Raw genomic sequence first — 24022 nt, forward strand, 5'->3', positions numbered from 1 at the left:
TGCCTCCTGCCCCAGATATCTCAGTCACACCTCCTGATTCAGTCTTTTACATCATCTTCCCTCAACACACCACTCTTTGGTGTTTAGCATCCCACGTGCCTCTCTTCGCTGTTCTCTGGATCTGGCCTTTCTCACTCAGCCCCAGGTAGTAGGAACTCCTGGTCTCAAGGACCCCAACCCAGTGCACCTCAGTACTGACCACTGCAGTCCATTTTTGCTGATTCAACCTTCTTTTCTAAGAAGCCACGCCCACCTCCTCAGGTCCCTCCCCCACCAGACCAACTCCCCAGTGATTTTTCTTTTCCCCCTGGCCCTGTTTTGGAAACATGTTCTGCCAGTTGGCATTCTACACTGTCTACCAGGCCACCTGTCCCTTCTTGTCTCAAAGTATTACAAGTCATATGTCACTATAGGAAAGTTTACAGGACAAAAGACACTGAAAGTGTCTCTGGATAATGAGCCTCAATTTCTAAAGATGAATATGACACCAAGAGGTACCTATTTCTCTCACTGAATAATCAGTTTAAAGATTTTTTTTTTTAATTTAAATATGTGTTGACATGTGTGTCTACGTTGGGGTACGTGTACATGAATGCAGTGCCTTCAGTGCTGGATCCCCTACAGTGAGCAGCCAGAGGTCGGTGCTATGAAGAGAACTCAGGCCCTCTGCCTTAACTACTGAGCCATCTTTCCAGCCCAGGAATCAAATTTAAAAACAAAAAAGTGAAAATTCCACACAGTAACTAACCATCCTACCACAATCTAACATTCCTGTCGGTTATTATGCACTAGACACGAAGTTCCCTCTGTTCAGGATCTTGCTCACCTCTTCACCGACTCCTCAGAGATATTATTACTACTCTATAATACACCGAAGCCAAGTGAGGCACAGAAAAGGGTGGTAACTCATCCAAGAGCCGCAGTTCAAGGCGGGATCCGGTTCCAGGGCCATCTGAAGCCAAACCCCATACTTTATACTTTCATTTGAAAGATCTCCAGTGAGAAAAAGTAACCTTGAAATTGAGCTCAATGTACATGTAAACTGGATTAATCATTTTGACAAGGGGATCTGTCTACATTCTAGTTAAGTACAGTTATAATATGAAGGCCAGATTAGCTTGTCCAGCACTCTCTAAAGCAACAGTTCTCAACCTGTGGATCACGACCCCTTTGGGAGTAAAACCACCCTTTCACAGGGGTTGCCTAAGACCATCAGATGACAGACAGACATTTGCATTATAATTCATAACACAGTAAAATTACAGTTATGAAGTAGCAACAAAAATAATTTTATGGTTGCTGTCACCACAGCATGAGGAACTGCATTAAAGGGTCGCAGCATCAGGAAGGTTGAGAGACACTGTGTAGGGCTTTGCCAACTCAAAGCCTCATGATGAACTTGGTATTTTCAGGTCTGAACTTGTCCTGGGGGAAGGGAGATGACCTTTCAAGGGCACACAGGAGCTTAAGAGAACTATTGCTCAAACTCAAGGCCTCTTCTTTAAGACCAGTGGTCTTCCCAAGTAGAATAGTTAGGAACAAGAAGGAACCTTCTATTACTTCCTTCTGTTTGGACAAATAATCCAGGTATGATGTAAGCAAATGTTGGGAAACATTTAACTTTCCTTTAATGCTTTTATTAGGGTAGGGCAGGGTAGGTTCATTTGATCCAGGACTGTCAAATCCTTCCTTGGTCTTTCATCAGGTGGTATCAGCCCAGCACTCACTGTTGTCAATCCCATACCATGATTACTGACTCAGTTACACTCAGGCACCAGTCAAGAAGCACAGGGTCTCCCAGGACTACACCCCTCTCCTTTTACCCCTGTGACACCAAAAGAAGCCAAGCGACCACCCAGCATTGTACCCCCCCCCACTCCACCCCACCCTGACTCACCTGTTCAGGAAGGCGTTGCCAAAGGCGTTGAGCTTTCTGAAGGGTTTCTTCGGATCCACCACCAAGGCGTTCCCGGGAATGATCCCCTCCACATCTCCCTGCATCACTGCTATGAAGGAATCGGTGGTCGGCTCAGGCCCAATCCTCATGCCTGGAAAATCCTGTTCCAGCAGGTACCTGCAGGAAGGAGTGAGTGGAGTCATGTAGGTTTGGTGCTCGCTCGGAGAGGGCCCCTGTTTATCTACTACACAGCTGGTCATACTCGGGTCACGGGAGAAGGGCAGCCCACTGCGCAGAGGAAGTAGGCTTTTAGCTGGACTTCACATACTCTGCATTCTTGGTTCTCTCTCTGCTCCGAATCAGGAGCGGGTGAGGGAAAGCAAGGTTTGGGCCATGAAGTAACCCATGGATGAAGCTGATTCCTAACGCCAGTATTACAGGCTTCACAAATCAAAGCAACCAGCTGAAATTGCCATACACAGTCATGTAATTAGACAATCCCAGGGCCCTTCTAGCTTCTTAGACATCATTCGTTGTATACGTGTGTGTATGCATATATATATATATATATATATATATATATATACACATATACATATGTACATATATTCACTATATATGTCATTCTTTAATATTAAAAAGTGTATATATGATATAATGAAACAGCAGCATGAAAGAAACTATGAAAAATGAACCCCAACTGACCTTAGAGTTTGTTTCCTGTGTTGTCTTTATTCTTTGCATTCTGGAACCTTCTAGAAATATTCCATGTATGCATTGCTATAGACTTTGTGCTTAGGCACACTTACACACAGATGACTGGAGGTTTATCTTACTGTAGATTTATCTATTGTATGTGTGTTATAATTTTATTTAGTGTGTGTGTATGCACATGTACATGTTGTCATGTGTCACTGCCTATATGAAAATCAGAGGATATTTTAATGAGTTGGCTCTCTCCTTCCACTATGAGTCCTGGGGATTGAACTCAAGCCATCAGGCTAGGTAGCCAGAGTCCTTACCCACTGAGCCTCCTCACTGGCCCTAACTAAAGTTTGTAAGCAGTTTCCACCTTCCTCCACCTACCCAACTGATGCAAGCTTCTAGCATGAGACTATATTCAAGACATCTTGTGTTGTACTTTGTGATGGTTTGTATATCCTTGGACCAGGGAGTGGCACCATCTGAAGGTGTGGCCTTGTTGGAATAGGTGTGACCTAGTTGGAATGGGTGTGTCACTGTGGGTGTGGGTATAAGATCCTCACCCTAGTTGCCTGGAAGTCAGTCTTCCACTAGCAGCCTTTGGATGAAGACATAGAACTCTCAGCTCCTCCTGCGCCATGCCTGCCTGGATACTGCCATGCTCCCACCTTGATGATAATGGACTGAACCTCTGAACCTGTAAGCCAGCCCCAATTAAATGTTGTTTTTTTTATAAGACTTGCCTTGGTCATAGTGTCTGTTCACAGCAGTAAAACCCTAACTAATACAGAAGTTGGTACCAGGAGTGGGGTATTGCTGTGATAGGCCTGACCATGCTTTTATTTGAAAGAATGTGGATTTTGGGACTTTGGATTTGGAAAGCAGTGGAATGCTTTAAATGGGGCTTAATGGGTCATCCTAGTAGGAATATGGAAGACTTTGTTGCTGGGAGTAATTTGAACTGTGTTGACCTGGCCCAAGAGATTTCAAAGGAGAAGAATTTCAGAATGTGGCATAAAGACTGGTTTTGTGGTATTTTGGTGAAGAATGTGGCTACTTTTTGCCCTTGTCTGAAAAGTTTGCCTGAGGCTAAGGTGAAGAGACTTGGATTAATTGCATTGACAAAAGAAGTTTCAAAAAAGCCCAGCAGAGACTTTGTTCTCTGGTTAAGTCTTATGAAGAAAAGTTTGAACAAGCATAGCAAGCTTAGAAAGGAAAAATATAAAATATATGGTTTGAGTATTAAAGGAGTACCAGGAAGTGAAATGGAGCAAAATCTTGTGTTCTAGGAGATAAAGATTAAGGGAGTGGGACCTTGGGGCAAGATCCTACCCAGCTAAATTAGATCCAGGCATGGTGGTACACACCTTTAATCCCATGAGACAAGCATGCTGATCTCTACATTCAAGGTCAATGTACAGAGCAAGAACCAGGATAGCCAAGCTTAGGCAGTGAAGGATTTAGAAAACATAAAGCTAGTGATAATGTAATAATACAAGGGGATCATGTTCTAGTTCCTGTAAGCAGCAGAACTCGGCAGCTTCAGCCATGTGCCTCTGGCTCTAGAGTTAAGAATGGAAGGAACTACTGGGAAAATTGATGCTGGTTAGCTGGAGCTAAGGAATTAGCGGTGATTAAGAAGAGACCAGCATCGTTGAGGTGAAATCTTCTGGAATCTGTTTTCTGGGAGCACAAAGAAGCTGTGTTCCAGAGATACCCAAGGTTGTACCTCATGCTGCGGCTGGACTTGGTAATGTGTAAGAGTCACTCAGGTGGTACTGCTTGTGAAGGAATGAAGGGATCATGGAGAGAAGCTGAGGCTTAGCACTGTGAGAGGCCAGGGAAGCCCATTGGAGAAGGTGAAGCCTCAGCTGTAGTTGATGGCCCAAGATTGAAGGGGTCATGCAAAGGATTTGAGGCTTGGCACCCTGAAAAGAGCCTATGAGAGGCTATTGGTGAAGCCTAGTTGGAGTGGAACACCCCAGTGTATTGGAGATGTCTGTACCATGGGATGATCACCAAGAACAGCAGCCGTAATGGAGTGGATCAACCTGAGCATAGAGTGCTACAGAGGACAGAGATGGAGAAGTGATGCCAGTCCTTAGGAGGAGTCCAAAAGATCAAGTGGAATCCCAGACACTGAAAGAAGAAGCTGTAACATTGAAATTGCCTTGGAGACTCAAAGATGTTAAAGATGCCAGAGCCATGGGATACATGCTGAGGAAAGCTGCTAACAGGGAGTGGAACCAGCCCAGGAGGAAGCAGTTTGTTGCAGTCAAAAAAGATGAAAAAGGAGTGGAGATCTGAAGACCACTTTGACATCAGCCATGGAGATGCAGAGTTTGGTGTTTGCCCAGCTGGTTTCCTGCCTTGCTTTGGGGATTACAGTTAATTAAGTTGAATGAATCTCAGAAGAGACCTTGAACTTTGGACTTTTAACATTGTTGCAACTGCTATAGACTATGAGGACTTTGAAAGTTGCACTAAATGCATTTTGCATTATGCTGTTTAAGTATGGCCCCCATAGACTCATGTTTTTGAACAAGTCTATGGGGACCAGGGAGTGGAATGTGATGGTTTGTATATCCTTGGACCAGGGAGTGGCACCATCTGAAGGTGTGGCCTTGTTGGAATAGGTGTGACCTAGTTGGAATGGGTGTGTCACTGTGGGTGTGGGTATAAGATCCTCACCCTAGTTGCCTGGAAGTCAGTCTTCCACTAGCAGCCTTTGGATGAAGACATAGAACTCTCAGCTCCTCCTGCGCCATGCCTGCCTGGATACTGCCATGCTCCCACCTTGATGATAATGGACTGAACCTCTGAACCTGTAAGCCAGCCCCAATTAAATGTTTTTTTTATAAGACTTGCCTTGGTCATAGTGTCTGTTCACAGCAGTAAAACCCTAACTAATACATACTTGCACAAGGCACGCTCTCTCCCTTGCGTCCTCAGGCATCATCAGGCAGTTCTATCACCAATATTTCAGTTCACGATGAGGTTGTTGGGTTAAGATTTTAACCGCGCTTTTTTAAAAGTTTTTTTTTTTTTTTTTAACTCTGTGCCTGAAGTGGAGTGAATCAAAATTTACCTTTTATCTACGAATGCTTTTCTATTGCACCTGACACCTGCACCCGCCTGCGTGGGCGCAGACACACACACACACACACACACACACACACACACACACACACACACATCCTGCCCCCAGCTTGAGACTTAGTAACCACAGAGGATGTTGTACAGCCAGTGGGTAGGAATTTACATACTCTGCAGGGGTTATGCAGATAATAGCCATGCAGGGGTTTCGTTTTATGCTTAACACATCTGAGAGACAGCAATCCAGACTTACTTTACCCTTGTTGATAACTATGTAGAATTCCATTGTATCAATTATTACATTTTTTTAGTGAAATTCCTATTGGTATCTGGTAGCAGTGTCTATGGTCTAGAAGGGAGGGTAATGGTGGCACAGGAATTGACACATTATCTCAGTGAAAGAAGGGAAGGTGGGGGAAGAGTGGTTGCCTATTTTTATGGGGTGGTTTTTAACACGCTCACTTTCTACTTCCGGTACCTGATTCTGCTCATGCTGGGCCCCAGGCAGACCTCTTCCCTGCTCTGAACCTCATGGTCTGTCCCACTAGGAGACTGGCCAATGGGATCTTCAGAATTTCTTCTGTTTCCTGGCTACTGTGCCAGGAATGGACTTCCGAATGGTACCACCTGCAACCATTTATTTTCATCCCTGATGATGGCACTCCTGAGGGAGCAGGAGGATGGTTGCTTCCGAAACTCTGGCAGTGTCATGGCATGACCGTACCTCTCTGCTCTTTTCACCTGGGCAGAAAGAACTCAAGGCCACCTGCCTCCCCAACTCTGTTGCCCCTTGTAGAGGCAAAAAGAAAAGGAGCACACATAGCCAGGGAGTAGTCACTAAGGATGATGGAGAACAGAGCCCTTTAGGATTCTTGGACAAGTTTGAACACAGTGTGTTTCAGGGGGTGGGGGGTGGCTAGACTGAAAAACAGTGCATGGAGCTACCCTTGGATAGGACTGGGCAGACAGAGGACAGTCCCAGAGCATCTGTGCTGGGCACTCAAGGATGCTGCCCGAGAAACACAAACCTACAGAGTGAGGGCTCAGGAACAATGAGAAGCACAGAGGCCCAGCTTCCTGGTCCTTAGTACCTGAGGAGTATCAGCGGATGGATTCGGGGCTCTACTCTGATGTTTCTAACCTTCTTGGTCAAGACCTTATCAGTGCTACTCTTTACAAGGTTCCCAGATGGTTCAAACACACAGCCAGGGCATTATAGTGGGCTCTGTATCAACCCTGTCATTTTCTTAATAACTGCTAACATATAACAGCAATTCTGAGTGTCACATTTTATTCCGAACGTCTGGTAATGCTGTCTTCTGTTCCCCACAGTGGCACTTGAGGTAGGCTCCAAGGAAGCTGAGAAGGGTTATGTGACTTCCTCAAGTATTAGGGCTGGAACCCATGCCCCCACCCCCAGCAGGGAGACATTGCTGCTGCTCTTCTCCCATCTTTGATTCCTCTGAGAAATCACCTCCCAGAAAGCTCACCAAGGCCCAGGCAAAGTCCAGTCTCTCTGGCTTAAGTTTGAGCTCCTTGCCATCCACTGCCTCTCTAGGGTGGGCAGAATCCAAGGAGACCTGCTGGGTTTCCTCTGGGTCCCCAGCAGGCTAGCTGTGCCTTCAGGAAACTATCCCATGTTGCCTGGGCTGGGTTGCTATGGACCCGGTCCCCAAGGAGCCCGTGGAGCAGCTGCAGTAGCCTCAACCCCAGAGGAAGCTGTTGATCTGCTCAGAGACTAATGACAGCAGCAGTGTGGGGGAGCCTTTGAAGTCGTGGGCTGCCTTGGGGATCCCCTCTAACCTCTACTATCCCAGTCTAGCAACTGGGAGTATCAAGGAGGGATTTCTTCCAGTCAGAACATCCTTTTAAGAGCCTGTGGTGGAGCTGTGATCAGAGAAAAACAAAGCCACACATAGGACTGTGCTCTCTTGGTGAAGCTTTCCCTTGAGAACTTCCTGAGTGAGACAGGACCCCGGGCTTTCTGACTATGACGAGTATGCCCTTTAGAGGGTACCTATTGTAAACACCGTGGCTTCAGTACCTCCCTCCACCACACAGGGCATCCTAGTTCAGGCTTACTTCTTGCCTGTAATATGCCAGACATTGTTCTAACTGTTCTATGGTCATCTCGTCTCATATTCATATCCAGTGGGCTGTTAGCATGATGATCCTCTCTGTCAAATGCCACCTAGGACAGTGGTTCTCAGCCTTCTTAAGGCTGTGACCCTTTAATTCATGTTGTGTATGACGCCGTTCATGTTGGAGTGTCCTCCCAACCATAAAATTATTTTTGTTGCTACTTCATAACTGTAATTTTGCTACTGTTCTGAATTGCAATGCAAATATCTGTGTTTTCAGATGGTCTTAGGTGACCAAGGGTTGCTCAACTCCCAAAGGGGTCATGACCCAGGTTGAGAACTGCTGGCCTTGGGAGTAAATCTACCTTGTAGACTGCTGTGGGAGTTAGATGAGTTACATGTGTTACTTATTCAACTGGTACCCTTTACAGAGCATCTTTTCTTATTTTAAAGGGGAAGAGACCAAAGTTAATTTGCCCCATGTGCACATCAGTTACAGATAGCCTAGGATTTGAGCCTGGCATTTGGATATAAGAAACCATGCCTCTCATGACCATAGCCACTGTCTCCTCTCACAACCTAAGCCTCCTCCTCCTGGAAATGCATCCACCTCTGGGGACAGGCCAACAATGATACTCTGCATCCCCATGTGGAACTAGAAGTAAAAAGTGATATAAGATCCAAAAGTATATTGTTTGGCAAGAAGCTGGTTAGAGCCAGGGTCTGGGACCCACAAACTTGGGAACACGTGTCTCCAGAAACTCAGCCCCTGGCTGTACACTCAGCCTCAGTGACCGCAGGCATATATGCATATGTATATGTGTATGATATATATGCATATGCTCTTGCTAGCAGATGGCAGGAGCAGGTCTTGACCCTGTGGTTTTCAAAAGGACACCGAGAAACAGTAAGGCCGGATTCCCTATGAGAATCTTTGTGCTGATTTGGGACAGTCGATGTCGGCTGCTCCATGTCCTAACGCAGACCCATCAAGGAGGTGTAGCAGAGTGCGGATGGGACAGCGGAACTAGAGGGATGGAAAGAACCATTCTGAGGCAGCCTCAAAAATGCCCAGAATGAATGAGGCCACAGCAGCAATGAGCTAATGTTCTTTAGAAGGCGTCTCAGATTCCAGCTCTGGAAGACAAGCTGTACTCAGCAGATGAACAAAGGGTGACACTGCCCAGCCTAACAGGTCAGCTTCCTGGGGAGTTGTGGAACCACTGCCTGAGGTGGCCGGCCAAAGGGTTCTGGGTTGGGTCTACTGGCTTCTTACACTCACAGGACCCATAACTTGCTAACCTCGTAATGAGTCTGGGGAAACCCAGAGACTAAGAAGGCCAAGAGCGTGCCCAGAGGCTACAGTCAGGCCAAGCAGGGAACTGGACGGGATAAATTCTCAGAGACATTTGGGTATGGCTTGTAGTACCGGGTGCCTCACAAACAAAGGCACCACTGTGTCCAGAAAGGAAAATCTATTGAGGAATCTCATGCACTACTTCTTTACAGGGTGTGGGACAGATCGCCTCTGTTGCTGGGCAGAAACATTTCCCACAGCTGTGTAAAAAAAGAAAAGTTAATTCAAGCCTGGGTGGGACCAGCTGAGATGGGGACGCATGAAATAAGAAGGGACAGAACCCTCCTTAGATTGTACTTATGCTTATGTTTTGAACTTCTGCCCACATAATCAACCTTACCTGTGCCATGACATGACAACATTAACTCAGTTTTGCAACAGGGTCAGGTGAAAAATACCATGCTCAAGTTCAGGGTCAAATTTGAGGTCCTAAACACTGAAAAGATCTTGTTGTCTCCCCTCCCTTGCCATCCAATGCCAAATAAATAAAGGCTAAACCATAAAATATGTGTGGGGAAATTCAACACAAATCTGACTTTTCCCCATGAGGGCGATTTTTCTTCATATGTTTCTTAAGTAGAGATTATTTCATAACATTTTCCTCATTTTTTTATGCCCTGCTTAGTTGGCAATCTAAGCATGTGGTCTGCTTTGCTGATGACCTAAGTATGCAGGGTATGGCATAGAGCCCAAGAGTCTCATCCGGGCTTGTCTTTCAGGCACCCATCTCCCCAGCAAGGAGGCCCAGGCTCTGAGAAGCTACTGGATTCAACCACAGACAGGGAAGAAACTACAAAGGCTGAAGACCTGCGAATATTGCTGCTGGAGGCTCTGGGTTAGCTGTCCCAAATCATCTGAAGAATCTGTTGCTCTCTTGAGTGACTTAGGGACCCACACAACTCTACCACCAACATGACCCTGAACAAGTGGCTCAAAAGAACATTGGGGCCAGCAAGATGGCTCAGTGGGCAAAGGCACCTGCTGCCAAATCTGGCAGCCTAAGTTTGATCTCTAGCATGGTGGAAAGAGAGAATCGACTCTGGCAAATTGTCCTCTGACCTTCACTTGCTGGACATACACATACATCCAGGCAGGCAAACATAGACAAACTAAATAAATACCTAAGTCACTGAACATGTTAAAAGAATGGCTCTACCTCCCTGGCTGATAAAACAGGCAAATACCTGGTTTCTAACTATGACAGCTAAAAAGTTCAACTGTTCGAGGTAATACACAAGAGTTTTGAGAAAGCAGGGCCTGTAGCAGACTTTTCCCACAATGACAGAAACGATAATTAGAGAAAATGAACCCTTCAGGGTTGCCTGCAGGTACTTGGCACATTCCCACCTCGTCTCTAAACACAGTTCAGATGTGTCCTTCGTGAAGCCTTAACGGATTCATCCCTCACCTCACCCACAAACCACACACACTCTTCCTTCTCCTGTAACAGCAGATCTCACAGCTTAGACTACCCTGCAGGTAGTCTAAGCGCATTCCGAAAACACAGTGGGTCTCTGTGGTATGCAACTATATCTTTGAGCACCTCAGCCATGGGTCCTTCTACTTTAAAATAAAGTCAGGATAACTCTTGCCCTATTAGCCTGACTTAGTTTTAGGGAGAGAGTGACATACACATAGAGACACAAAGTAGGTGGAAGACTGTATGTAGATGGATGCTAGGTTAAGAAGTCAGCTCCATGGCCCCAGGAAATGGTCATGGAACAGTTTAGAGCTGGGATTGGATGGTTTTAGCATTCATTCCCTTGCAGGCTCCATCCTTGCAGCCTGCCCATCTAGGACACTAGTTACTCCAGCATCATGTTCCTTCCTCTGCCCTTCTGTAGTATAGACAGGCAGCATGCCCTTCACCAAACTAGAAGGCTGCCCCCTACCTCCTGAGGGTCATCCTCAGCTAGAAAGAGGGAAGGTATTGATAACCTCCCATCCCATTGGTACCTAGAACTAAATGGCCTAGAATTGGTTCTGAACTCTCCTGTTCCCACGAAGCAGTTGCTAGGATTCACATGGTATGGATAAGGAAACAAGACCAGAGAGAAATGAGGGTGTAACCTCCCTTATCCTTCCTTGTGAGCCTCTTGGCTAAAGAATAGGGAAGCCAGGTTCTACTGACATAGCCTGGGTTAAGACCTTTGTCCCACAGCCAATGGGAGTGGTTTGCAAACTTTTCTCCACTGTTGTCTCTGCTGACTTCCAGATGCCTGGATTCAAGGTGATTCCTCAACTGGACCCGAGGCAGGCAGATAGGTTCCTCTAGTCTGAAGATTTATGCTCCCTTCAGTAACCAATGAGCCTTGGATAAAAGCAACTGAACATTTACCCAGCTCCACTTTGAACACAACAGACTAGGACAATAAAAGAACATCCTTTGACTCCCAATATCAGAGCCCTGAAGTGGTGAAGGTACTGTTGTAGGCAGAGTAAAGTCTACAGAGGAGTGGGTTTCCCCAGGATGGTGAACTCTCTGCCTTTGGTTTCCATGAAAATCATCTTTCATGAGATAATCACACACTGAGGGCCAGGGTAAGGTGTGTGTCCCCATCCCTATCTGTCCCTGGAAATGATAACAGATGGAGCAAACACAGGAAACACTACATCAATCACTCTTGGTGGAGGCTGCAGAGTCCTTGAAGAAATGTGAAACAGTTGAAACAGCTAAGTTGGGCTCACTCTGGTACACCTAGCATCCCAGTGGTCCAAGGCTTACTGCAGAAGAGGCTCAAGTTCAATGTAGACATTATAGTGGGGGCTCTGAACCTCAGACCTCTCCTCTCCAGTCCAAGCAAAGTTCAAGGAGACCACAATAACAGTTGGTACCTGGGCTAGTTTCTGCCTACCTCTACTTCCTCTCTCCTGTCTGCCAGCAGACAGAGAAGGCCCAGAAAATAAATAGCAAGAAAGGGTAGCCAGGAATCCAACAGGTCCAGAGAAGGAGGGGTTTAAAACTTAAAGTTTCAGGCCAGCAAGAGAAACAGCAGAGGCGGAAGGAGACTGCCAGGGACACAGAGCTACTGTGCTCCAAAAAGGCAGACTGTGTTAGAGGGAGCAGCCCACAGACCAATTTATTGTTTATTTTATTACTCTGGGTTGCTGGGCCTTAGGCCAGGGAAGTTATTTCAGGCAGAGATCATAGCACGTCAATTAGTTATTACAAGAATGTCCTTTCTGTGTGTTCCTCCGGAGACAAGCCATAGATTTCATGGCAAACACTGCAGAGCTGAAAGCAGATGGACACTCAGGAGACATAAAGCCAATAATGAGGGACTCAAGGGGCAAGTCCTGGAGGGGAGAGGTTCTTCCCAGGCTCAGGCCTCAGGCAGAGATGGGAAGGCTCCTGAGAGCCAGACCAGAGTGCACACACTCAGGGCAAAGTGATAGTTGTGCATACTACCATGTTGGGAGGCAACTGCGGAATGTGACTCGATAGAGAAATGTTCTTTTTTAAATTAAATATTTATGAAGAATGCTGCATAACCTTTGCCCCCCCCCCCCAGGATTCTTGTAATCTCTAAAAAAACCAAGACTAATCTGTGGAGAATATGCTATTCAGGGTAATCTTGCAACAGCAAACAAATCAGGAGCAACACGTAAAGTAGCATTTAATTAAGGAATATACCGCATCTATCTGAAGTGAAATATTATATAGCTGATGAAAATGATGGTTATGTGAGGCATAGTCATACTATAACCATAACTAAAAAAACTCTAGCTTACGACATGACATTCATGGTATGTGCTCAACAGAGTGTAAGACAGTCGTAAGTCCCGAAAAGGTAAACATATTTTAAATGTTTTTGTTTTGTTTTGTTTTCCTGAGTTATAGGTTATGGACAGTTTCGTTTCTTTTTCAAGTTTATTCTATTCTTCACTTTCTAATAATAATTGAAACTGTTGGGTTTAGTGAGAAGAGAGAAAAATGTGCAGTTTGGTTGGGGAAAACCCTTGACGGTTGACTCGCTCCACTCCTGCCCTCTCTCTAGAGGGGAAACGGCTTTGGGTGCACGAGCTAAATTCAGTTATTGTTATGAGGAGGAAGGAGGCCCCTTGGACTAGGAGGATAAGAAGGAAGAGGGATCTGCCTTCCTCAGATAAGGGATAACGTGGGGCATCTCACTCTTCCACTTTCTTGGATCTAGTAACAGCCTGTGGTGACTCAGGCAAAATCCAGAGGGCATCCCACACAGAGGCACTTAAACTTTCTAGTGTTCGGGGGACCCTGCTCTTAAAACACACTTGCTTTTCTTCCCTCCCATTTTGCAAGATGGCTGCTGGGAACTCCCCAGAGCTTAGTCCCTGGACATGCTCAGGTACAGAAGCTACCAAAGTGCCTTTACTGCGGGAAGGAGACGGTCCAATAGCTTAATGTCCTCAGGGTCATGACCAAGGATGATCAGAGGGCCAGGGAAGGCTGTGCGAAGCCAAGAACAGTTTGCAGATTGCCCACACTTCCCATGAGGCATAAACCCAATAGGGTGGAGAACAGCGATACAAAGGAACTTGTGTGCACAACCCAGGTATCTCTGAAGCACATTTGGCACCAATTGATGTTTAATAAAATTAAGGGCTGACTTTGAATCCAAGATTCTCCCTCTGTGTTCCCAGTTAAATCCATTCAACACTACAGGTAAACATAGGGTATCCGGTGGAGTTTTCTAAAGAGAGTGCTACAGCTTTCTTTTTTTTTTTTTAAGAAATAAAAAAAAAATAGATTTTAAAAAACAAGGTGAAAAAAAAACCCACAATGGATTTATGTCTCATGTTTAAAATATACTAGAGTTAATAAGCTACAACCCCCAGGTCCCCACTTCAGAAATCATTTGACCTTGCAAAGCTGCAGGTCAAGTTGACAGCCCAAGACTGTCCACTCCACAAAGACAAATGATTTGGTGCTCTGCTCAGACAGGACAGGTTAGCATGGTACACACACGGCTCCCAGAAGCTTAGCACGGGAGACATGAGAAACTGAAAAATGAGTCACCGGGTTGTCAACTCTGCTGCTCTCCTTAACAAGCAAAGCACGTGGCTCTGTAGATCATGACGCCAATCCAGAAATATGAGGACTGCTGCTTTAAAGCCCTCCGCAGATGGGTACCCTTGACTCTGGGAGGATACGGCACCTGTAAGAGTGTGACCTCTTAGCCCAAAGGGCCATAAAGCAGTCCCCAACCTTTGGAATATGTGTACCCCTCAACCTTTGAAAAGGGCAGCCTGGCTTTGCAGTCTGTATGCAGTAAAGATGGAGAGAGGCCTGTTCTTCAGAGAGATGGATTTTTCTGACTTTCTCTCTGAATGCTTGCAGCCCCCCAAATCTATCATTCAATGGAATGGAAGAAATCCCTGTTAAAGTTACAGGCACTTAACTAACATTTTTCACAGGCACCGAGGGCTGCTTCCATCTTGTGCAGCTCTAAACCGTCACGTATCCTCCCATCACCTCTGCCATCTCACCTGCAAAGTCCGGGGCCAGATGAGGCATCTTAGTATCTCCTCTACTTCTGTGAGCTTTATTATTATTTATTATTATTATTATTATTATTATTATTATTATTATTATTATTGGACTATTAAGTTCAAAGAAGAAACTTATTAAAAGTATTCTGCTTCTCTAAGAGACAGCCCTAAAAGCACTGTCAGAGAGAAGGAAAAACGGTAAAAGAACAAATGACCCCAGGGTCTCCAGTTCACCCCCATCCCCAGGCCTGCGACCATGAGAACAACTCGGCTGCAAAGGTAAGGCTCCCCTGGATAATCCCAAGCCCTTCACAAGATAAGAGATCCTAGTCAAAAGGAGGGTTACGGTATCCCCACCTTCATTAGAAGTCTGGTTCCTTCTGTGCCTCAGTTTCAGTGCCCAGATCAGACAACAGGGATGACTCTTAATAAAATGACCAGGGCTAAGAACTGAGGAGGGACATCATATAGGACTCAATGGGGGTCTCAGTAGTAGGATCAACTTCTGAGGCCTCCCACAGGGATTTCTTCAGAGCCCTTAGTGGAAGACTTTCCATGTCACCTGGAAGGCTCAGCACCCAGATGAGGCTCACCTGATGAAGGTGGTCTTGCCGGTAGAGTACTGGCCCACCAACAGGACCATGGGCTTGTTGTCGAAATCAGCATCTTCCAGGGCGGGCGAGTGGAACTCGTGGAAGCGGTAATACTCTTCCAGAGGCAGCAGCTTGGTCTTGTAGAGTTTTTTGAGTCCATCGCTCACCGTCTGGAAGACCTCAGGGTCCTTCTTGCGGCGATCATCATTACCCAGCCAACTGAACATTGTGACAGCTGGGAGGAAGCTCCCGGGAGTGGCACCCGCCTAGCTCGAACAACGCCGCAGCCACTGCTGCCTTACCAGAGCTCGGGGCTCAGATGCACCATGGCCCGGGCTGCCCCAGCTGCTGGATTCAGTCCAGTCCCAGGTTCATCCACAGCGGGGTTGGAGAGGAGGATGCTGCGGATTGTGTCAAGAGAAGTACAACCTTGGAAATTAAAGACAAACCTGCCGGGAAGCCGAAGCCTGAGTTCCAGGTCTCCCCAGATAGATGACTAAAGGATGCTCGAGCTCCGCTCCTGCGGAGCCCAGGCTGCTCCGGGTAGGCAGCGGCTCACACAGCTCCGCATCCGCAGCAGCATCCCGCCGCCCCCGGCGCGCGTTTAAATGCCAGACGTGCAGGAAGTCCCGGAGAACTGGCAAAGCCCGGCCAGCTCCACGGTCAGGGCGACGCGAAGCCAAGCAGGGCGCCGCCATGTCTATGGGCAGGCGCTCTGCGACCGCGTGGACTCTATCTGCAAAAAGCTACTGCCAGAGTCCTGTGGGAAAGCGCAGGCATTTCTTTCCCAGCCCTGGGGATTTGACTTGGGAGCAGCGCCCTCTCAAGGACGGAGACTAAGACAGCCGTGACCTACTCTTCCGTTTTGAGACTCAGTTCCTTTGGTCACTGAGGTCAGTTCCCTGGGGATACTAATATTGGGAACCATTTGGGGAAAATGCTACTGTATTTTCCTTGGGGCATGGAAAGCAGGTGCCCCTGACAAGTAACATAAAATAACCACAAAAAAAAAAATCAGTAACTAAACTTTTCACTAAGCCTAAGGTGAAGTAAAAAACAAACAACAAACAAAAACAGCTTTCCTCCTTTTCTCCTCCCCCTCTCTCCCCCTCCCACTCAATAAGGTAGGTAAAACGAGCAAAACACAAACAGGTAGGGAGTGCTAAGGGGCAGCCACCTAATTTGACACAACTACATACAAAGCTGAGTCCTTGAGGAGCCTTTTAGGAGATGCAGCAGGGTAGAATTACAGCAGACATGAAAAGAGGCAGGCGAATTTCTGAGTTTGAGGCCAGCCTGGTCTACAAAGCGAGTTCCAGGATAGCCAGAGCTACACAGAGAAACCCTGTCTAGAAAAAAAAATAATAAAAACAAACAAAAAAAAAACAAAAACAAAAAAAAAAAACAAGCAAGAAAGCAAGCAAAACCATCTTTTGCTTTTTCGTGGTCAATTTGAAGGTGTTACAGGAAACATGGCTGTGAGATGTCTCTTCAAGGATGAGCTGAGAGAAGACTGGAAGGCATCTGAGGCCAAGTAAAAAGCCTTCTTAAAAACAATCCAGAGCAGTGTAAAGATTTTGGCAGAGCTACATCCAAAAAGGTAGATCGTGAAATGTATGATGGGAACAGGCATGGAAGGATGTGCACACCAAGATAGGAGCCAAACAAGAAATGGGAAACCCATAAGAATATCATTACCAATAATTGCTATATAGCAAGATGCTCACCAAGCGCAAGGGTTGCTGAGATCTCAGGAAGCAGTGTTTCATCGCAACATTGTAGCGCCCCTCTGAGGAAGACTGTGCCATTGCCAGCAATGCCAAGAACAGTGGTGGGACATTGGCCAGGTGTGGCAAAGGGTAGGGCAGCAACAATGAACAAAGTCATGACAGTTGTAGAAGGATTCTAACCAGTGAGGTGGCAAGCCTTTCCTCTCTCCTAAGGCAGAGGGCTCCCACTGCCCTCCCTTCCACCAACAAGATAAGGAGCTAATGGACTAAGTCGGGCTGGGGAGTCTGGGAGCATCATCTGGAGGGGTGGAGGCTTGGAAATTGCAGAACATCAGGGAACAGCGGCAGTGGGGGAGCAGAGGAGGTTAGAGTCAGGAGACTCCGGCAGTAGGATCAACAGTCTGATAAGCGGTGACGGAGGAAAGGATGGTCACCCGAAGCCTAGAGCGGTTTCAGAGTGTCTTTTCCTGGGAACTAGACAGTTGCAAAGCTCATGCAATGACTGAAGAAGTTGGCAAGGGGGCAGAGTGACTAGGTAGAGGATCTGTTTGAGCTACGATGGGGTTGCCCTTGGAATAAGCCTGTAGGCATGGCAGGTAGAGGAGGGGTTTGCTGACACTGTGGGATTTCTGTGGGGACTATTAGAGATGGTACTGAATAGAATTTCCTTAGTTCAGGTTTCCTGACACTCTTGTTGACCTTGACCCCGAGAGTGGACTATCTTCTTCTGAGCACTGTAGTCCGCACTGAGAAACCATTCAGACTCATGTTTTACATCACCACCAACGTATGACGCCAGGAGGCGATATCACAGACATCTCATGACTCGGGTGGAGTTGTCTATGAAAATTAACGAGGTGGAGCTAGACCGTATATTGAACGATGGTGTACAAACAGCTTTGATATCCCATCCACAAGAGGGATTAGAAGAAGGGGGAAGGAGAGGGGAGGCAGGAGGCGGGAGGGGAGGAAACAAATAACCAAACAAATATTATGGGACCTGCCCCGGTGGATGCCTTTTGTAGTGGGTGACATGATGTGGTTTTAGCATGGAGATAGACCAACACAATCATGACACAGTCAAAATGCCAGCAAATTCAGAAACCTCATAAACACAGAAGTTGCAGTAGAGAATGCGTGAATGTCATTACAGGCCAGGAATATATCCTTAAACAAGATACTGAAAACACAAACAACAACAACAAAAACCTAGTAGGTTTGGATTTAGTAAAAATGAAGAAAGCTGAAGCAGGAGAATCACAAGTTCAAGGCCCAGGACTGGAGAGATGGGTCAGTGGGTAAAGTCCTTAGCATGAAGCTGGGAGATGGCGATGTGGATCCCCAGATCTCATGTATAAGCAGGATGGGGTGGAGGACTGTCTAATCCCAGCACTCAGGCAGCGACAGGGGATCCCTTGGGTATGATGTCTAGACCAATTTAGCCTAAACTGTAAACTCTGGCTTCAAGATGAAACCCCACCTAAAGTACAAGGCTGGGGATGATGGAGGAAGGCGGTCAGTGTAGACCAGACCTCATGGGGATGCACACATGCAATCACACTCAACGCTCCCCATGTGTGCCCGCAAACAAGCAAACGCACACATGCACATTGGTATATATACCTGATGTAGACATGTATATGAAAGAAAGCTCAAGGCCGGTGCTACCAAATGAGTTCTAGGTCAACCTTACCTCAAAAACTTCAATGGGGGGGGGGGGATATAGCTCAGTGGGAAAGCATGTACCTAGAATGCACAGGCCCTATGTTCACTATCCAGTAACACACACACACACACACACACTCCATTAAAAAGAAGCAAACTCAAAAATCCCTTTGACAAAAGACGCTACCTGAGAGTCCTACAGATATTAGAAAAGATGGTGTGTCTCATTCATAATTGGAGAAATGTCAAGACCCAAAACCAAAATGGCAGAAAGCTGTACAGTCCTGAGCAGTGGGGAGGAGGCAGGGGAGGCAGCTCTCGTACAGGGCCAATGCATAGCCGATTGAACCAACTGCTCTGGGAAAAATCTGGCATCGTCGAGTGAAGCTGAGAGTGGGCATGCTCTGCCACCTACCTGCGTCCTGAAGCTCCACTGCAGTTATTAGGTAAGGAAACTCTAGCATGTGCACATGGAATTTAAGGGTAAGAGCGTTTGTGGTCGCATTATTCCTAACAACCAAAAATTATAGCAAGTAAACGTGCCTCAAAGACCACATGGTTACAATGAGCCACACTCGTGCAATGAGTATTATTGGTGGGGAATGAGGGCCCTGGAGATATCAATGCTAAGCAACAGAGAGAGAGAATAAAGTCACAGGTGTCCTGCTATGTAGAGGGCAATTCCATTTCATTAAAGCGTCTCTCTCTCTCTCTCTCTCTCTCTCTCTCTCTCTCTCTCTCTCTCTCTCTCTCTCTCTCTGTGTGTGTGTGTGTGTGTGTGTGTGTGCAGGTACCTGTTGCAGCCAGAAGAGAGAGTCTTACTCTCAGTAGCTGATGGCTATGATCCACCCGATGTTGGTACTGGGAAATGAGAAGGAACAGCAAGTGTTCTTCATCTCTGAGCCATCTCTCCAGCCCCATTCTTCAAGACTTAATGATGCATGCAAACCTTACCAGCTCTTTCATGTGAGTCATATGGATGGATGTAGGTTTTTAAAGAGAAAAACAAGGAAACAGGCCCCTCCCCCCACTCTAAAGAGTGTTGTTCTCTGGGCACAGAGACAGTAAACAGAATCAGGGCTAAGTAGTGAGAGCATTTGCTATATTTATAATGTTTTGTTTCTTACATTGGATTGTAGTTGGTTTATTATTCTCTCTGTCATTTATTTTAAAACAGCATGTCCTTGGCTGCACAAAATTGGAAATTTTTTCATAATTGTGGGTACAAACAAATGAGAACTGATTTGTGTGTGTGTGTGTTTTAAAAGTGTTTTAACACTATAACAAATCCCCAGTGAATGAGTTATCTAGTCTAGAAATTAAGAAAAATAGCAACTATAAAAATGTTGTATCTGCCCCCCCCTCTCTCTCTCACACACACACACACACAAACACTCGAAGGACGTCTTAGTTCAGTTTTCATGTAGAGACTTTATAAAGCATCCTTCTCCCTGGAGGTACCCTAGAACTCAACTTGTGTGCCACCCTACATTTTGCAGCAGCGTTTCATTCTAAACCTTTTTTGCTCCTACCCAGCAAGCAACCCCCATGCTGATCATGTGCCTGTATGTGTGTACCCACTTGGGGGGGGGTGCTTACCTGTAACAGAGTCCAGTTTACACGCCCCCTTGGTCTTTGATACGCAACTCTGAAGGCCAACAGCTCTGTGTTCAGGCCTCAGCTCTCTGGTTTTCGAAGAAGAGGGTGGCAGCATTGTTTGTCTGAATTAACGGAGAGAACACTTACAGCATGCTTATCTCAGTGCCTGATCTACTATGAGTGTCTCTGTATCGTTAGCTCTTTAGTGTAATCACTATAACTTTTATTCACTTCATGGCAGTGTTCTGTATCATGTTTAATAAGCTACTTAATAAGCTACTGATAAGGTTAATACGCAATAACTTTAATATTTAATAAGTCACTTAATAAGCTAGCACCTAATAAGCTATGAGCAGCTCCCTCTGGTTCGTTTGTGTTCTAACTGAGGGTGGCTCATTGGCTCCAAGGAATATAATTGCTAATAGTGGAAGCTGTGGCGTTTGTGCGATCCTTCAGGAGTGTCACTATGAAACGGGACTTTCTCTACTCCTCACTCTTCTCTTTGGTGCCAAAACCACCAACTCTGGATGGAGCTAAATGGGGAGATGGAAAGTGCAGTGGCAATCTCCAGTGGAAACTTGACCCGTGCCAGGGGAACTTAGAGGAATGAAGAAGTACTGCTCAGGCACAACCAATCACCAACCAATCAGGGCAATTATAGGTCCCACTCATTTTGTTGTCACCCCACCCCTGAAGCCCAGTGAGCCTCACATGCATAAACAAGGGTCTTAATACTAAGACTCCTGCTTCTACTGAGAATAGCTCCTTAGAAGCCCTGCCCTCAGTCCCTCAGTCCTCCGTTCCCCATCTCTCTAACGGGCTGCCTACGTCAGGCTCCCCTCCTCTCTTCAGTGTCCGTTCTGAAGAATGGAGCTGAAGGCTTTCTCAGAGGAGTAAACGGTCCTCCTGCTCCTCTCCATGCCGCCTCACATGACCCACATGCCTTCCTCACCCCAGTTCACTGTATGTACATGTATGTTGCTGTCACTTACCTTCCAAGCAGACAGTGTATGTCTTCCACCTGGTCCGATATTTTACACCCCCACCCCCTGCCTCCCAAAACAAAAACAAAAAGAAAAACCTGCTTTAGTTACTTGAGCTATTGGCCCTGGCTAGCCAGTTGCTTCTACTTGAGAATCATGTAAGTTGTATTATTCTGTGTGGTGCTGTTATAATACCCCAGGCAAGGTGATTTGTAGTGAAATATAAATGTAGATGCTTACAGTTCTGGATTCTGGAAAATCTAAATTCCAGAGGCAGTCATTTGTCAAGGTTCCTTCTTCCCATGGAGGAAGGTCCAAGAGAAGTAGAAAGAGTAAGAGATTAAACTGGACGCCTCAAGCCTTGTTCTCATCCACACCAATGCGTTCACTAGGCTCGGAGCACTGAGGACCCAGTTGGCTGCCATTTTGCTCCCGGTACCCATTGGCCATTAGGTTTTCAACGTATAGGGGGGCAGGCAGAACATATCCAAACTTTGGCAACTGTGTTACCTCTATTATGAAAATGTCCTCACATGTGTGACCAGGCTTAATATTGATAATTCATAATGTTGTTATGAGAATAAAGTAAATGTGCTAGATCGATAAAATTTCATACATCCACAGAGGCTCTTAAACAAACAGTGATTCCCTTCCCTTTCCTTCCCTTCCGATGAAGGTGTACTGAATGCTACACAGAGAGGGAAGCCTGGGATAAAACTAGGGAGATGGAGAAAACTCAGTTGAGAAAATGCCTCCACAAGATCCAATTGTAGGGCGTTTTCTTAATTAGTGATAGGTGTAAGTGGGCCCAGCCCTTGTGGGTGGGGGATTTAGTTCTATAATATAGCAGTAGATCTCAACCTAAGGACCATTGCCCCTTTGGGGGGGGGTTGCTATTAGATACCCTGCATATTAGATAGATTACAATTCATAACAGTAGCAAAACTACAGTTATGAAGTAGCAACAAAATGATTTTATGGTTGGGGGTCACCCCAACATGAGGAACTGTGTTAAAGGGTCACAGCATTGGGAAGTTTGAGAACCACTGATCTATACGAAAGCAGGCTGAGCAAGCCATGGGGAGCAAGCCGGGAGGCAGTACCCCTCCATGGTCTCTACATCAGCTCCTGCCTCCAGTTGCCTGTCCTGTTTGAGTTCCTGTCATGACTTCCTTCAGTGATGGACTAAAATGTGAGAGTGTAAGCCAAGTCACCCCTTTCCTTCTCCACTTGTTTTCAGCCATTGTGTTTCATCAGAGCCATAGAAACCTTGACTAAGACAACTGTATAAACCTGAACTTTACAGACCTGAGAGGCAAGCAAGGAAGCTCAGTTGAACCCAACTGCCCAGTTGACCAGGAAGACTATTTCCCATAATAGTCATGGTCTCCTCAATATCCTACTCATCAGCTGTTGGGGACAGCAAGATGGCATCGTGCTGGTATCTCAGGCATAACAGAGCAACACTCACCTGAGAAACCCACCCTCTCAGGGAGGAAAGCCCATCCCTGGGAGCCTGTGGTGTGTGTCTAGTTTTATGAAAGAGCTTGTTTGGTGAGCTCAGTTTCCTCTTTGAGAAGCTCCGCTTCCAAAGGCAGAACATTTGTAACTGATAAGACTCATGGGCTCTAATCAGAGAACGCTTCCTCATCTCCACCACCATACTCCGTGACATATGTGAGAAATGGAGCCTTTAAAGTACCATGCCTCACAGCAGTCTCAAAGAGGAAGGGAGGATGCTACAGAGGGAGAATCAATCCTGGGGAAGGGGGCAGCTTTGCCTACCCAAGTTAGTTCCCTTTGTTGATCAGTCTTTCATCTTGGTTTCGTTCCCCTTCTCCTTTGTTTTAACAAAGGCTCCAGCATTTCAAGAAGTGAATTAACTCTGGAGGGCAGCAGCTATGAGGCAGGTAGGTGGCACAGTGCAGTGTCTGTGGAGAGGGGCTCATGTATCCAAAAGCTGAAGAGTTCATGCTCCTCCTCCTCCTCCTCTTCCTCCTCCTGCTCCTCCTCCTCCTTCTAGTCCCCTCTCCTCCTCCTCTCTTCTTTTTTTTTATATTTTTATTACATATTTTCCTCAATTACATTTCCAATGCTATCCCAAAAGTCCCCCATAGCGCCCCCCACTTCCCTACCCACCCATTCCCATTCTTTTGGCCCTGGCATTCCCCTATATTGGGGCATATAAAGTTTGCAAGTCCAATGGGCCTCTCTTTCCATTGATGGCCGACTAGGTCATCTTTCGATACATATGCAGCTAGAGACAAGAGCTCCGGGGTTCTGGTTAGTACATCATGTTGTTCCAACAATAGGGTTGCAGATCCCTTTAGCTCCTTGGGTACTTTCTCTAGCTTCTCCATTGGGAGCCCTGTGATACATCCAATAGCTGACTGTGAACATCTACTCCTGTGTTTGCTAGGCCCCGGCATAGTCTCACAAGAGACAGCTATATTTGGGTCCTTTCAGCAAAATCTTGCTAGTGTATGCAATGGTGTCAGTGTTTAGAAGCTGATTATGGGATGGATCCCTGGATACGGCAGTCTCTAAATGGTCCATCCTTTCATCACAGCTACGAACTTTGTCTCTGTAACTCCTTCCCTGGGTGTTTTGGTCCCAATTCTAAGAAGGTGCACAGTGTCCACACTTTGGTCTTCATTCTTCTTGAGTTTCATGCGTTTAGCAAATTGTATCTTATATCTTGGGTATCCTAAGTTTTGGGCTAATATCCACTTATCAGTGAATACATATTGTGTGACTCTTTCTTCTTAATATAGGGTCTCTCGATGTAGCCCTGGCTGATTTGGAGCTTGCAATGTAGACCAGGCTGGCCTCAAACCCACCTCCCAAGTG

General features: G+C 46.2%; 1 protein-coding gene across 1 annotated transcript in view; it reads right to left on the reverse strand.

The window, feature by feature from the left end:
- The window catches only part of Ehd3 (EH domain containing 3), a 29853-nt gene extending 13932 nt beyond the window's left edge, over window positions 1-15921 (reverse strand). Inside the window, exons 1-2 of the mRNA XM_021149374.2 lie at window positions 15196-15921; window positions 1898-2074 (exon numbers count right to left, since the gene is read on the reverse strand). Of these exons, the coding sequence (XP_021005033.1) occupies window positions 1898-2074; window positions 15196-15422 (404 nt within the window). The 5' untranslated portion in view covers window positions 15423-15921. The remainder of the gene's footprint in view (window positions 1-1897; window positions 2075-15195) is intronic.
- Between the last annotated feature and the right edge of the window lie 8101 nt (window positions 15922-24022).

Source organism: Mus caroli, unplaced genomic scaffold (genome assembly GCF_978045245.1).
Source record: "Mus caroli unplaced genomic scaffold, Mus_caroli_1 scaffold_18, whole genome shotgun sequence".
NCBI lineage: Eukaryota > Metazoa > Chordata > Mammalia > Rodentia > Muridae > Mus > Mus caroli.